The sequence below is a fragment of the Suricata suricatta genome, chromosome 12 (assembly GCF_006229205.1).
Source record: "Suricata suricatta isolate VVHF042 chromosome 12, meerkat_22Aug2017_6uvM2_HiC, whole genome shotgun sequence".
Taxonomy (NCBI): domain Eukaryota; kingdom Metazoa; phylum Chordata; class Mammalia; order Carnivora; family Herpestidae; genus Suricata; species Suricata suricatta.
Genome location: NC_043711.1, coordinates 19623805 through 19638272, shown reverse-complemented (window position 1 = coordinate 19638272; position 14468 = coordinate 19623805). Strand labels below are relative to the sequence as shown.

Below are 14468 nucleotides of genomic sequence, written 5' to 3'. Positions count from 1 at the left end.
GTTACATGGAAACCAACTTGGTAATAAACTATTAAAAAAAAAAGAATAGGATAACTCTCCATGTGTACTCTGTGCCCATGGAAAGAAAAGAGAACTAATACACTAAAAACACTATGCACACTCACACCATGATCATAATACTCCTTCCGAGCTGGCAGGGCTTGCTGGGCATGTGGGTAGATGACAGCTCCAGGTGGGCTGGGTGCCAGAAATGCACAGCTTTTTGGGTGGGGCTCTAAGTCCAACCCTGGACCAGCAAGGAGAGAAGGCTTTGGGATGACACTGTGGATCAGTCACATGTGGCTGCCCGAGTACTGAGCACGGGCCCCCTTTCCTGGCTAGATTATGCAAGAGCTCCTGAGATTCTGGAAAGGTTCCTGCATGGGTAAATGCTTTTGACAAAGATGTCTTTTATGTTATATAAAACTGATGAATGTTTTATTATTTATGGGCAAAAGCCATAAATGTTTAAATCTTCCTTTTTTTATGATGAACAAATCCATTAAAAAAACCCAATTTCCATTCAAGTCAGAGGTTCAGCCACGACAGTTCCCTGAGTGATCCAAATTCAGGCTTTAAAAGTTAAAAAAAAATTTTATTTATGAGAGAGAGAGAAGGAGAAAGAGAGAGAGAGAGAGAGAGAGAGAGAGAGAGAGAGAGAGAGAGAGAGAGAGAGAGAGAGAAATATGAGAGGGCAAGGGGAAGAGAGAGAAGGAGACACGGAATCTGAAGCAGGCTCCAGGCTCTGAGCTGTCAGCACAGAGCCCAATGTGGGGCTCAAACTCACTAACTGTGAGATCATGACCTGAGCTGAAGTTGGATGCTTAACCAACTGAGCCACCCAGGTGCCCCTTAAATTCAGCTTTTTAAAAAAATTTATTAAAATTTTTTAAATGTTTTATTCATTTTTGAGAGACAGAGAGAGAGACAATGTGAGCAAAGGATGGCCAGAGAGAGAGGGAAATACAGAATCTGAGGCAGGCTCCAGGCTCTGAGCTAGCTGTCAGCACAGAGCCTGATGTGGGGCTTGAACCCACGAACTGTGAGATCATGACCTGAGGTGAAGCTGGATGCTCAACCGACTGAGCCACCCAGGTGCCCCAAATTCAGCTTTTAAAAAATTTTTGTTTAATGTTTATTCAGTTTTGAGAGTCAGAGAGAGAGAGACAGAAAGAGAGAGAGAGAGAGAGAGAGAGAGAGAGAGAGAGAGAGAGCGCGTGTGCGCGAAAGCATGAGCATGAGCATGGGAGGGGCAGAGAGAGACGGAAACACAGAATCTGAAGCAGGTTCGAGGCTCCTAGCTGTCAGCACAGAGCCCAATGCGGGGCTTGAACCCATGAACTATGAAATCATGTCCTGAGCTGAAGTAGGATGCTTTAGCCAACTGAGCCACCCAGGTGCCCCAAATTCAGGTTTTAAACCAATGATCAAAGCTGAATAATGAGCAAACAGCATCAACAAGTCACACAGCCCCAGCGTTTTCAGTGCATGGGCCACAACCAACTGTAGGTGGTCAGAGGGCCCCACAAGGAGCCCTCTGAGAGATAGGAGCAGGATGGCTGGGAAGTCCAAGGAGGCCTAAGCCAGTGCGGACACTGTCTGCCAATCCCACAGATTCAAGCCTGATGGGGAAGAATCCCAATGAGAAAAGTCCAGTCTGTGCTGTGATGAAGGGAAATCCAAGGTAAGTACGTGGACCAGTAAGATGCAGGACAGGCGTCCTTTGACTAAGGTTAAAATCCATTCGTCTTTATAGCTCATATGTTCTATGGCAGATTAGGAAAGCAACGTTAATCCTCTAAGTAAATCTAATAAATATTAAATTGGGCCCAGAAGCCACTGCTATAGAAGCATCAGCATTTATAGATGTGCAGGGGTGCTCTGTGGGGCTGTCTCATACCCTCAATCTGGAATTGGTTTCCAAACCACAGAGTTAAACTATTACATATTTTTTTCCCCTCATGCTGCCTCTAAAGCTAATGGACATATATGGACATCCAACCACTCGCTGCCCCCACACCACCCTCTGTAGCTGCCATTCCTGCGGTGTCTAGACGCCATGCATTATAGCAGAACCCGAAGAGCCGAACGGCTTGTCTAAAGACACCTACCTTGCCTTTGTTGAAGTAGTGGATGATCTTGCGGCACAGTCCCTCTTTCCGCTGCCACTCTGTCTGGGATGGGTAGTGGAGGAATTCCCGAAGCGGCCGTTCCTCCCACTGCAGCAGCTCACAGTAGAGGAGCAGAGTGAATGCAGCCTCTGTGGGGGGAGAGGCGATATGGAGATCCAGGGGCTTCTCCTCAGGGGTCCAGGAAGAGCCTGGTGCCAGGGGACGAGGCCAAGCACTATGCTAGGACAGGGCATGTGCAGCCCACGTCAGGGAAACTGGATACCAAAGGTGACATAGAGGGGCTGACCAGCCAGCCAATAACCTTTGCCCATAGCATTAAGAAATCAAAGATGCTGGTAGACAGCTTCCTCCCATAGCCTGATTATGAATGCTGGGCTCCGGATGAAGTATGGCCCAGCTACCTGAGAGTATGTGCATAGACTACCTTGCTTTGGGAGACACTGACTTGTCAGAGAGAGTTCTTGGGTTCCTTTTTAGTCAACTGATTAGAGCTTCCTTTCCAACCTTCTCAGAACTGGCTCTTGCAGGAGGGCACTGATCAAGTCTTCTCTCAGCCCTCCCTAAGCCAGCCCCAGCGCCTACAGCAACATTTTCTAACCTCAGGATGGCCTTCATTTCTACTATTTCTACAAGGACCAGACAGAAGTGTAAATGGTGGACTGTGTGATGAGCCTGTAGCCAGAAGCTCCATTCCTGGAGGAGCTTAAAGTTGATGCTGGACTCAGGGCAGAGGCCCAGCGACACTTTACCCTACATGTGGAACTGTTCAAGGGGGTTATATAGAACAAAAGCAACTAAATACTGTGGCTCCCTTAATTCTAAGGCATGAGTCACACTGAATTACAGATACTGCTCAGGGTCCTCATTATGCAGCCTGCTCTTTCCTGTTATATTTCGTCATTTTTAGTGGGTATCTCCCACTGGCAAGGTAATTAGCTCTAGCTTCTGCCTGGCCTTCAAGGTTCCACTAAAATCCGCTACAAATAACTGTGAAGAATCTCATTTCTAACTATTTCATGACCCACTTCCAGTTTTAGCCAAACACATCTCCCTGCAGCCACTTCCCAGGCTCTTCCTCATCCTTGCCTCTCTGCTTGTGCTCTGGCCATTGGACTTCCCTGCCCAGGGATGCACATGCCTCCTCACTGGATCCAGACGGGATTCTGGGAACAAGCTCCTGAGGCACTCAAGGCCTCCTTTTGGAACTTAGGAAACCAGGTGAAATTTTCTTTCCTGACCATATCCTTTTCAGATGCTATTCTTGAGGCCATCTGGTGTACACCCTCTCCCTGTCCAAATCCCTGTCTCCACCTCTCAGTTATGGCCCAGTCCTCTAGAAATTTAGTAATGCCTCTATATTATATGGAATTTATCAAAGTCTATTGCTTCACTGTCTTCTCAGAGGCTTGCTGCAATCATGGGTGGAAGTAGAGAATGGCAGATTTGGTCCAGTCATTTCAGATTTAATTCTTGCTAACCTGTGTGGTCAGAAAGGATGGCATCTATGCCAAACATTACCTTACATCTAGAAATAAAGAAGGAGGATTCTGTGTTTCTACAAATCCATCTAATTCTAGTAATGTTTGTGGACAAGAATAGCTTGAATTTCATGGTTTGTTACACAAATTCAAGTCCACTACATCAAGCTCAAGAGCTAGGATGTAGTGGCTAGTCACCACAGAGAAGGTGGCTATTTTGGGGGAGCTATGACACAGGATGATTAGGCAGGAGATACATGCATGCACAAACCCTCTTGACCCAGAGGAGTACTCAGTAAACAGTGTGTCAGGCAGGCTGAAGTGCTTTTAAACTTATTCTATTAGAAAGGGCCTTAGTGATGGATTAAATTGTAGAAAAGGGCCCTTTGTGGCCTGTCAAAAAGCCAGATGAACTCTCTTAATACTTTCCATTGGAAAATCAAAGTGGGGATACTGTGCAGTTGCAGGGGAAGAGCCTAGATTGCAAGGCGGTTTGGCCAGGAAGTTCTGGAAGTCTCAGGGTTAGGCAGATATTTCTGTGTTATTGCCTCATGTAGCTCTGGCTGTGAAGGTTGTCAGAGTCAATAAGGCTCTGTTCTTGGAAAGGAACAGTGAGGTCAGGATGCTCTGAACCTAGCACATTAAAATTTGGAGGTTACCCTTGAGGCCTTGGAGCAGGTGGACAGGAGGCAAGGAGAGAGCAGAACAGCCTTAGACAGCAGAGGACATGGTATGAAGGCACAAGTGGAATTTCTGCTTTCTTTCTCTCCACCATATGTGACAAAGGAGTTGAGGGAAAGAATGAGGTGAGGGCCAACATGGGCTCCAACACTCTGTTAAGATATGGCAGGCACCAGCTCAGAGGCTTTCTCTGCTCGCTGTGTATACCCATCCAGCCTGTCCTCACAGGGAGACATGGTTGTCCCCCTTTCACTTACCTGTGTAGTTTTCAGCCTGCAAATGCATGTCACAAAGTTTATGGATGTAGCGGATATACATCTCTTCTTTGTTAATCTCAGATTTGTAAAAATTCTGTGAGAGAGAAAAGGAAATACACATAAAGACGAGAGAGGCTTCCACAGGTGGAAGCCATACCTCCTGAACTCAGGCAACTGGTCAAAGCCCTGGGTGTATGAAACAGGAGGGGACACAGACAGCATCAGCAAGAAAAAGATCAGCTAGAAGGTACACCTGTTCCCCAGGTGCGGTGGAACCCGTGGCATATCTTCAGGAGTCCAAATATTGAGATAGAGGAAGAATGCCAAGGCAGACTGGGAATTAGGGTATGTTAGGGTTGACTGGACCTTGCTAAGAGGCCAGGGCAGAGTTCTGTCCAAAGAGAACATTTCTTTCTCAAGTGGAAATGTGACTGATGAAGTGCAGGTCTCTGAGATATCAGGGACAGAGCTGATATCCTGACTCAAGCCCTTGGGCGTGGAGCCACAGTAGAAGGGCCAAGCCTGTCACAGTACAGGACAGAAGCCATTCCACTGGACAGATAGGAGGAAGGGCCCATGTCTTCTCACCATCAGATTAACAGTACAGCCAATCTTCTTATTCTCTGTTTCCTCTCCTTTCATGCAGTCCCTGGAAGAGAGAGCACAGAGGAATGTCAAGAGAGAGAACAGATGAGTGTTGCATGGCATGAAGTGGTACCTATGGAACAATGCATAGAACTGCAGTGTCACAGAGGTATTAATATAACTAAATCCTAAATTAGGATGTTCTGCAACAGAAAATGCTTCCACAGGTGGGGGCTATACAGTGAGCTCCCTCTGAGATTTGGACCTACTCCTAGGGGTTCAAAGATCTCTGTTCAACTGAACCTCTCGTTTTGGTGGCAGAGTGTAGAGCCCAGATAGTACATTAGGGTAGTACTAATATCCTCAGCACAGAAGAGTGTAACAGTAAAGATAAGTGTCAAATCCTCAAGTCCCAGAAGGATAGGCACAGGGCTTTTCTTACAGGGAAAGTTTCATTTTGTAGGCAAGCGTTCAATAGAAGCCAAGATGCTCCACTCCAGGGATCTAGTTTCAGGACCCTGTGGCTACAGCAACCATGGCATCAGCGCCATGTTAACCACCTCACTGGCTTTTTGCCCTATGGTCTACTTCCTGTGTACTAATGAAAAGCAGCAGGTTTAAAGTTTCTTTCTGATTTAGGGGTAGCTTCAGCCAGGGCTGAGTTGCATTCATGCTGAGCAGAGCTGGGTTGGGTGTAGGAGGAGTCAAGGCTGGCCTGTGAGACACAGAACAATGGGAACACTGAGAATGGATTCTTCCCTAGGGAGAGAAGGGGACTGGTCAAAACCAAGCTCCTCTGAAAGGAGCAGAGGCTTGGCACAAGGAGACAAAGGAGGAGAACCAGAACGGTGAATCTCAAGAAGCCTCCTCTACACACAGCCAGCCAGAGTTCCATATGTTTGTTGTGTTTCCTTCTATGGCACCCCACAGTGCTCTGGCATATAGATACAGTTCCTTGTGTAGCTGTGTGTTAGGGAAAGGCAGCATAAGTGGGTTTTTGGACCACTAAGATCAGGTGGAGAGAGTATCTGGGCTTTGCTCTACTAACATGCATGGGGTCCAGTCAGGAACATCACAGCTGGGAGTCAGGAGCCGTAGTCTAAGTCACTGAACCTCTGGGTGATTGTGTGACAAACTCAGTTATCCCCACCTTCCCAGTTGCAATCCAGCTCACAGAGGGTAACTTCTTTGAAAGAAAGAAATACTGAGAGATCCACACAACTCTCATGATATTTTGCAGAGCCAAGTATCCTCCCTTCTATGGAGGGCTACTATCAGAGGTGGCAGCTCTGTGGGATTTGGAACCAAGGTCCTCCTCCTTTTTGGGTTCCCTATCAGCCATAAGGCATTTGGTTCCTCTGTAGTCAGACATGAGGGTCCTGAACAGGCCACTGCAGAACCTATCTTTTAGTGCTAGTAGGGGAAGGAAAGTGCTGTGACTTTTTAAGAGGTGGACTAGCTGGCCAACTAGTTACAAGCAATATATGAAGTGGTGGGAGGCATCTGTTTCTCCAATAAGTCAGCCCCATAGAGACCAGTGAGGTCTCAACTAGCTACTTTGGCATTTAATGTTTTTTTTTTTCTTTTTTTTCTAGAAAGCGTCTGAAACACTTACCAGGCATCAACTTCTTTTTGGCCAGAACTAGAACTTCATTGCCAAGTCAATTAAACAGGAAAGTACTATCCTCAACCCTCTGATGGCAGGGGAATTCCCTCCACACCTTTGTGTTCTATGACTGCCTCTCCCATACACTGCTAACAGATGCCTCTTCTCTTCTGTGTGGCTGTGCATCACTTCTGTGCGGCTACTCAACAGAGAGGACACCTTTTAAAGCCTCTGACTTGGGTGCAGCCATTGCTTTCCCCTACTATTTCTCTGGAGGATGAATAGGGAAGACTCTCCTAAAAAGATTTCTGAAGCAACTGGTTGTGAGTATTGGGCTTATGGTGACCTAGACCAGGGCCCAGCAGCCCTTAGCACAACTGGAGAGGCCTGAAAAATGAAGGCTCCATAACCTCCAGTTCCTCTTCCAGGTGGAGGTTCCACTTAAAGTTCCAAGGGCTTGGAAACCCTAGCCCTGTCCCTGTATGTTCCAGGGCACTAAGAACCACTCCCCCCACCCCACAGGGCTCTGCTTCTTAACCTGAGAAATATAGGTGCCACCAGTGAGCATCTTTATATCTGACACACAGTATCATTCACACAAAAGTTGAAGAGGTACTCCTCTGAGTACCTACAGTTCATGCTAGTCTAAAACCGAGTTTCACACTCTAGGTTCAGGTCATTCTGGAGTATAACCTATTAATTATTTGCCTAATCAATGTATATATATACACCTGTCAACATTTTCTTAGTAGGTTCTTGTTGCACTAAACTGCACTGGGGTAAAAGAGACTTCTTTGGTTCCTGCATGGTCTTCCAATCGGTCAATATATACACCTGCCAGAGGACCATCAAGGCTCCATGCAGGGGACCAGGGAGATAACGACAAGGTCCTTGTCCTCAAGGGGCTTCTCTCTTCAGTTGAATGAGTCAGAAAGGTGACAGATATTCACCACACAAGGTGACTGATGCTTTGAAAAAAGTGTATACAGAGATCCAGGTAAGCTCTTATCTGGGAAAGCCTTCTTGATGGTGCTTGGTAGGAAGGCCATGTTGGGAGGACATAGCATGTAGAGAAGCCTGAAGAAAAGGATGTGAGTGGTGACAACATGGATGAAGGGGTAGGGAATGGCTCTTGAGTCAGATGTGGGTTCAAATCCCAGCAATGGTACTTCCCATAATTGGTGTTTCTTCACTGATAAAAACAGGGATAACTTTCACAGCTGCTTATGGGATTAGAGATAATGCTTATAAAGCACAAACTTGAATGGTCTATTTTTAATAGATAAGAACCATGATAAACATTATGGTGTTTTCTTTAGTGTTAACAAAGAGCAACACTTGGAGGTTAGGGTGTGCACATGGGTACTGGGGACTGTCAAGGAACAGGACTGGAGGAGTGGGCAAAGGCCAGTTTATGAAGGGGCTTTGCTGCCATGTGAAAGAGTATGAACTTTGTTTTTTAGTAACCCATTCTTGAGACTAGAAATGGAAGCAAATGAAATTGGGTTTGGCCATGAGTTGACTTGTTTGTACAGGGAAGATACAAAAATCAAGTAGGCAGCTAGAACTAGGCTAAGAAATTAATTTCAGCTCTCTCTGGTAGGCCACAGTGAATAGAGCTAACTTTTAGTAAATGTTTTAGGGAGGGGAAGGTATAGAGTTTTGTCCATCCTTCTTCCCTATCTGATGGCAGGTACAGAAGAGGTTGGGGATATGGCATTAACAAAGGGGTCCACTATTCTAAAAGGGGACCCCAAAAGGCCACTTGTGAACTCATAAGGCCCAGGAAAAATGGTATGAAACTCACACAAGCACAACTGTGCTACAGGAAGAGGTGATGCATAAGATGGGAGCCCAGTTCTCAGGAATTTCATTTCCATGTCCAGCTGGTACACTGGACACCTGAGTGTTCTCAGAAGTCTTGGCATAGGAGTACCTTCTTTTCAGCAGCAACTGGAGGTGGTCTAAACTCCCTCATTTCCTGATGCATAGGTTGGAAGTGCTCTCTCTTGGCATTTATATGTCTTGTAGCACAAAGGAGACAGCTATTGCTTGGGGATAAGTTTCCTCCGTCATTCTTCCTCATTCCCTATCACCTCCCTCTAGGCTCCCAAAAGGTACCCTTAGCTACCACATGAACTCTGCTAGGAGAATAATTAAGCCTGAATTGATGGCTTCATTGCCCCTTCTGGAGTAATTAAAAAGCCATGACATGACAGAAGGCGAGGTTTCATGAAAAAACTAATTTTACATGAACCCTCAGGCTGAACATAGCATAAAGATCTCTGAGCTCACAGCCTGCTTCTTCTAATCTGTTCATGACCAGGACCAAGGAACAGAAAAAAAATACTTTAGGCAAAGAACGAAGACATGATTTCCCCAGGACCTGGAAAAACCAACCGGAAGTCTTAATGTGTCACACTTCTGTACCAGGTGATATTTTCCCTGCCCATCTGCCAAATGGCTCTCAGGAATGCAGTACAAAGGACCTACAGTTGTTCTCTGCATTGCTCTGAGCTTTGACCTTTCTGGATGGAAAGCTGCATGTCCCTGGGATGCCTCCTGGATATATGTGCCCACATATCAGGGGGGATCCCAGGAAGTCCTGGAAGAGGACTCTTTCCCAGGGCCCTCTAACCTTGGAAGAGGACTCTTTCCCTCTATCTCCTTGGCCATCACTAGATTCCCAATGACCTATGATGGCACCCCAAGCCAGAAGAGTCCTCCTCCTGAAGACCACATGGTCTTAATTTTAAGGTCAGAGGATGTCCTTGCTGAGGCAAGTATCCTGATCAGAGAAGACGTCAGATAGGTAGGTGCCTGAGAAGATACCTGTAGTCAAGAAGGCGTTCCATGAGGCGGGTGACTGAGGTCACAAAGGAAATGCCGGTTTCACGCCATGTTTCCTGTTCAACCTTCTCCAGTAGGCTATTGGTGGGAGAGTGGGGGAAACAAACACAATATGCAATTCATGAGCCTTCCCTGGGAACAAACGTGAGGTCCCAGAGCCTGTGGAGCCTGTGACGGATCTGGAGACAGCAGACTTACCACACTACAGTCTTACCTGGGGTAGGGCCCAAACAGCTGGGTTCTACTCCATGCAGCAGAAAGCAAAGACAAGGTGATTACTGAACTGGCAGGAACAGATGAGCATATTTTCTATTTTCCTGTTTAAGTTCCTAAGGATGCCACTGAACTGAGGAAGGGGTTTTAAAGCCCCAGCCCTTTAGGTGTATGCTATGGGGTTTGTTCTGAAATAGCAGCTGAATAAGAGCCCACTGAGGATAGATCCGGTTTTGCAGTTGGCCAACTACCTCCATCACCGCTTAGAGGCATCCTCAGCAAACATACAAACTAAACTTTTCCCGTAAACCAAGGAAAAGGTTCTGACTAGTCTTAAGGGCCCAGTATGAAGGGCAGTGAGCGAGTCAAGGAGTTACACCTGGTCATCTCTGCTGTCAGGGGATGCTTCCAAGTGAAAATTGCCAGAGCCAAGAGCTCAAGGCCCAGGTTGTTTTCTCATTTGTCAGCTCATGCTCCTGGCACCTCAAGGTAGCCTCTGGTTTCTTTGCCTTCCCACAGATGTCTCCTAGGGGATGATGACCTGGACTCTCTGCTTACTCTAGTGATGAGCCCAGGTCTAGGTCTCATTCCGGATTCCTTTCTACACTGTCCCTCATTCACTAAAAGTCATGAAAGTCACCTGGAGTGGCATACCCAGTTAGAGGCCCAGCACTGGGGTCTCCCACTCACAACCTAGCTGCTGTTAATGCTGCCATGATGCCGACCATCTTCCCCACACAGAGTATAGGGCCTGAGCTGAGGCTTCTGGGAAAGTGAGGGTTTCCCATGTGACTATGTTAATACAGGGAGAAGGCAGCCCCGTTGCTTTGGCCTCTGAGCTGTGTGGATGAAGCCATTGTGTCAGTATTTCCCAAACTATTCTACCTCTAGAGCTCTGCTGTCCTGGAGGACTGAGAAAGGTGTTTTGTGAGCAAACAAGCCTAGGAAATGCTGGTCACTACACACTCCCATCAGAGATATTTCACATCTCTTTGCCTGTTTAAGGCTTTGAGAAGTTCTGTAATAGAGGCCTGTTCAGTTTTGTTTAATTGATCTTTTCCCAACTGATCCACTTACTTCCCCCACCAGCATCCCAAAACACAAATTGGGAAATGCTGCTCCATGGTTCTCAGCAGCTTTCAGTTCTCAAACATGATTTAGAAGAGTTTGTGAAACATTATTTGGTCAGGTAATTAATAGGTACAAGTTATTTCTGTGGTTTTTCCTTTGTATTCAGATCATCTGTTAGTGACTTAGGAAGAGATTTCTCTGCATTATTCCCACAACTAGAAATATCTTCAGCTAAAAGCAAAATACTAAATTATGGATTCATTTACACAAACTATAATTATTTAAATTTCAAATAAATTTACATTTTATTGTGTGACTCATCAAGGAACACAGTGGGCAGGATATAGCAGAAAGATTCCCCTTTCTTGAAACTGGAAGATCTTAGTCCTCCCCCCAGAGCTGCTTCTCACTGGTCATTCAACCGAGGGCATGCTAACACTTTCCTAATCTCAGTTTCATCACCTTTATTCATGAAGATAATTTCTGCCCTGCCTACTTCACAGGTGTGTTGTGAGGATTAAGTAAGAAATATCAACACATTTGTACACTGTAAAGTTCTAAGCAAATGTACAGTATTATTATTGGAAATATATGTTGTAGGCTTATCTTCAAAATGACACTAAAACAAAGAAAATATTAAAGTTGGACATAATGAGTGAGATGGAAGGGAACTCTAGAGCTGTAAAAATCTTAAGATTTTTTTTTTGGAAGATAAAATATCCAGCATCACTATCTTCTGAGTCGTCCTTTGGACTTAGCCCTGTGGCAAAGAAATGTAAGGTCTTTTGGCCTCCATCAATTCAAGATAGGAGCTACAAATGGTGGACCTGGGAAAATCCCTGACGTCATTCAGTACAAACATCCTGTTTCACAAACCGGGAAACCGACCTGGAGAGTGGGCACAACTTGTTAAAGTCACAAGATCCATGATAGTTTTTTCCCAAGGTGATTGTACCATTTTATGAAGCAAGGATTTAACTTTTTTCCTCTAAGAAATGCTAGCACTGAGTCCTCAGAGTCCCCATGGGCTGTTTGCCCAACTGGAAACAGTGCATGCTATGAAGACATATGAAGACCCTTCTCCTATCAGCAAATCTAAGAGTTACCACCTGTCTCTACCTCTTTAGTTAACTATGGCAATCCCTGAGAGAGCTTGCTGCCATAATGCCACCTTCCTATTGACTAGGAACAACCTAGGTGTCTCCTGATACCCACCCTCTGAAGCCCACCCAGCATGGGTTGTACCCTCACCCCTCATCAGCCCACTTCATTCCCCTCTCCCAATGTGGGGTGCCTGGGGCTGAAGCAGCTTACAGCAGGCCGAAGAGCTCCCTGTAACTCTCGTCACCTTTCCCTTCTGACACCATGCTGTCCAGCTTGTCAATCAGCTCGGCCTCCACCTAGAGGGAAGCAGAGACTTCGTGAACCCAAGCTGACCTCAGAGGAAGAATGGGAAATCTAGCTCCTATCACAGGTGAGAATGTTGGGGGACTGCTTCCTAATTTTTTCCTTGTACCAAATAAATCCAGGGGAAGGCAGGACCTCATCTACAGCACCAAGAAACCACCATGCCTCCTTTCACTAGGAAGGCTCCCCACTCCAGTGGTTTAAATTAAAGTTGGAATTTACACACCTCCTATATTCTTTTATCAGTCTAGGGGCAAAAGGCAAGGATTCTCTGGAAAGGAAAGTATTTTGGATACAAAAGAGGTCAAGTGTTTTTCTTTCTTAAAAAAAACGTTCATTCAAAAAAATTTGTGTGAGTAAAATATGTTTAGTTAGAACTTTACCCTCTAGTCAGCCAGTCACAAAGGAAGCTTGCTGCAGTGCTAGTTCTTACTCGAATGGCTGACATGATTCTGAGTTTAGCAAGGTCTGAGTATTTCTCTCAGAGATTCTTCTTCAGGAGAAAAAGCTCCTCTGTTTGTCCCCAGAGGACCTAGAACCCTTGGGGCTGCTGCCTCACCATTGCCTCATCACTCGGGCCCCTGCATTTGTTACTGGATTCCTTTTTTTTTTTTTGATTCAGAAACTGTATTTTATTTTGAGAAGTATTTCTAACTTATATGCTGTTAAAATTCCCAAATCACTTATGAAATGATGGTGATAGTGTTTTATAGTTACTTTTTACAAAATGTCCTTTATTGGCAAATGTGGAAGTTAGTACACTCTGCTGATCCCCCAGTTCTTCGGTTTCTTTAAAATTCTTAATCACCTTTGAAACTAATAGTGTGGTGAACCAAAAGCAAGAATGATTACTGAAGTTCCCTCAAGCTCCTTAACCATGAGGGGCAATACTATACTTGTTCTCATCCAACTGATATGCAAAGTGTTCAGCAGTGCTCAGCCACTTCTAATAAGCCTCGCTGGATTTACTCTGAAATGAGAAATTAGTTGTAATTGATGTGAGATAAAAGTCTTTCAAACCCCTTATTAGCCTTTAAAATGTGGTACTGGGGGCACCTGGTGGCTCAGTTGGTTGAGAGTCTGACTTCAGCTCAGGTCATGATCTCACTGCTTATGAGTTCGAGCACTGCATCAGGCTCTGTGCTGACAGCTCAGAGCCTGGACCCTGCTTTGGCTTCTGTGTCTCCATCTTTCTCTGTCCCGCCCCTGCTTACACTCTGTCTCTCTCTCTCTCTCTCAAAAGTAAATAAACATCAAAAATTAAAAAAAAAACAAAGGTCCATCTGGGTGGCTCATTCGGTTAAGCATCTGACTTTGGCTCAGGTCATGATCTCACAGTTCGGGGTTCGAGCCCCGTGTTGGGCTCTGAGCTGACAACTCAGAACCTGGAGCCTGCTTCTGATTCTGTGTCTCCCTCTCTCTGCCCCTTCCCCACTCACATTATCTCTCTCTCAAAAATAAATAAACATTAAAAAAATTTTAATGTGGTATTATGGCACCTCACACCAGTCAGAGTGGCTAAAATTAACTCAGTTAACAACAGATGTTGGTGAGGATGTGGAGAAAGGGGAACCCTCTTGCACTGTTGGTGAGAATGCAAACTGCTGCAGCCACTCTGGAAAAGTGTGGCGTTTCCTCAAAAAATTAAAAATAGAATTACACTATTACCCAGCAATAGCACTAGTGGGAATTTATCCAAAGGATGCAGGGGATTGATTCATAGGGGTCCATGCACCCTAATATTTATAGCAGTGCTATCAACAATAGCCAAATTATGGAAAGAACTCAAATGTCCATCAACTGATGAATGGATAAAGAAAATTTGGTTTATATATACAATGGAATACTTGGTGATGAAAAAGAATGAAATCTTGCCATTTGCAACAACATGGATGGAACTGCTAAGTGAAATAGGAGAAAGTAAGTCAGAGAAAGACAGATCTCATATTTCACTCATGTGCAGAATTTGAGAAACTTAACAGAAGACCATGATGGAAGGGAGGAAAAAATAGTTACAAACAGAGAGGGAGGCAACTCATGAGAGATTCTTAAATACAGAGAACAAGCTGAGGGTTGATGGGGGTAGGAGAAATGGGTGATGAGCATTGAAGAGGGCACTTGGGATGAGCACTGGGTGTTGTATGTAAGTGATGAATCATGGAAACCTACTCCTGAAGCCAAGAGTACA

General features: G+C 45.3%; 1 protein-coding gene across 1 annotated transcript in view; it reads right to left on the bottom strand.

Annotated features, from left to right (window-relative positions):
• Positions 1 to 14468, bottom strand: part of DOCK3 (dedicator of cytokinesis 3) — a 351466-nt gene that overhangs the window by 30161 nt on the left and 306837 nt on the right. Inside the window, exons 31-36 of the mRNA XM_029916016.1 lie at positions 12188 to 12273; positions 9804 to 9830; positions 9572 to 9667; positions 5137 to 5197; positions 4549 to 4642; positions 2112 to 2260 (exon numbers count right to left, since the gene is read on the bottom strand). Coding sequence (XP_029771876.1) covers positions 2112 to 2260; positions 4549 to 4642; positions 5137 to 5197; positions 9572 to 9667; positions 9804 to 9830; positions 12188 to 12273 — 513 coding nt within the window. The remainder of the gene's footprint in view (positions 1 to 2111; positions 2261 to 4548; positions 4643 to 5136; positions 5198 to 9571; positions 9668 to 9803; positions 9831 to 12187; positions 12274 to 14468) is intronic.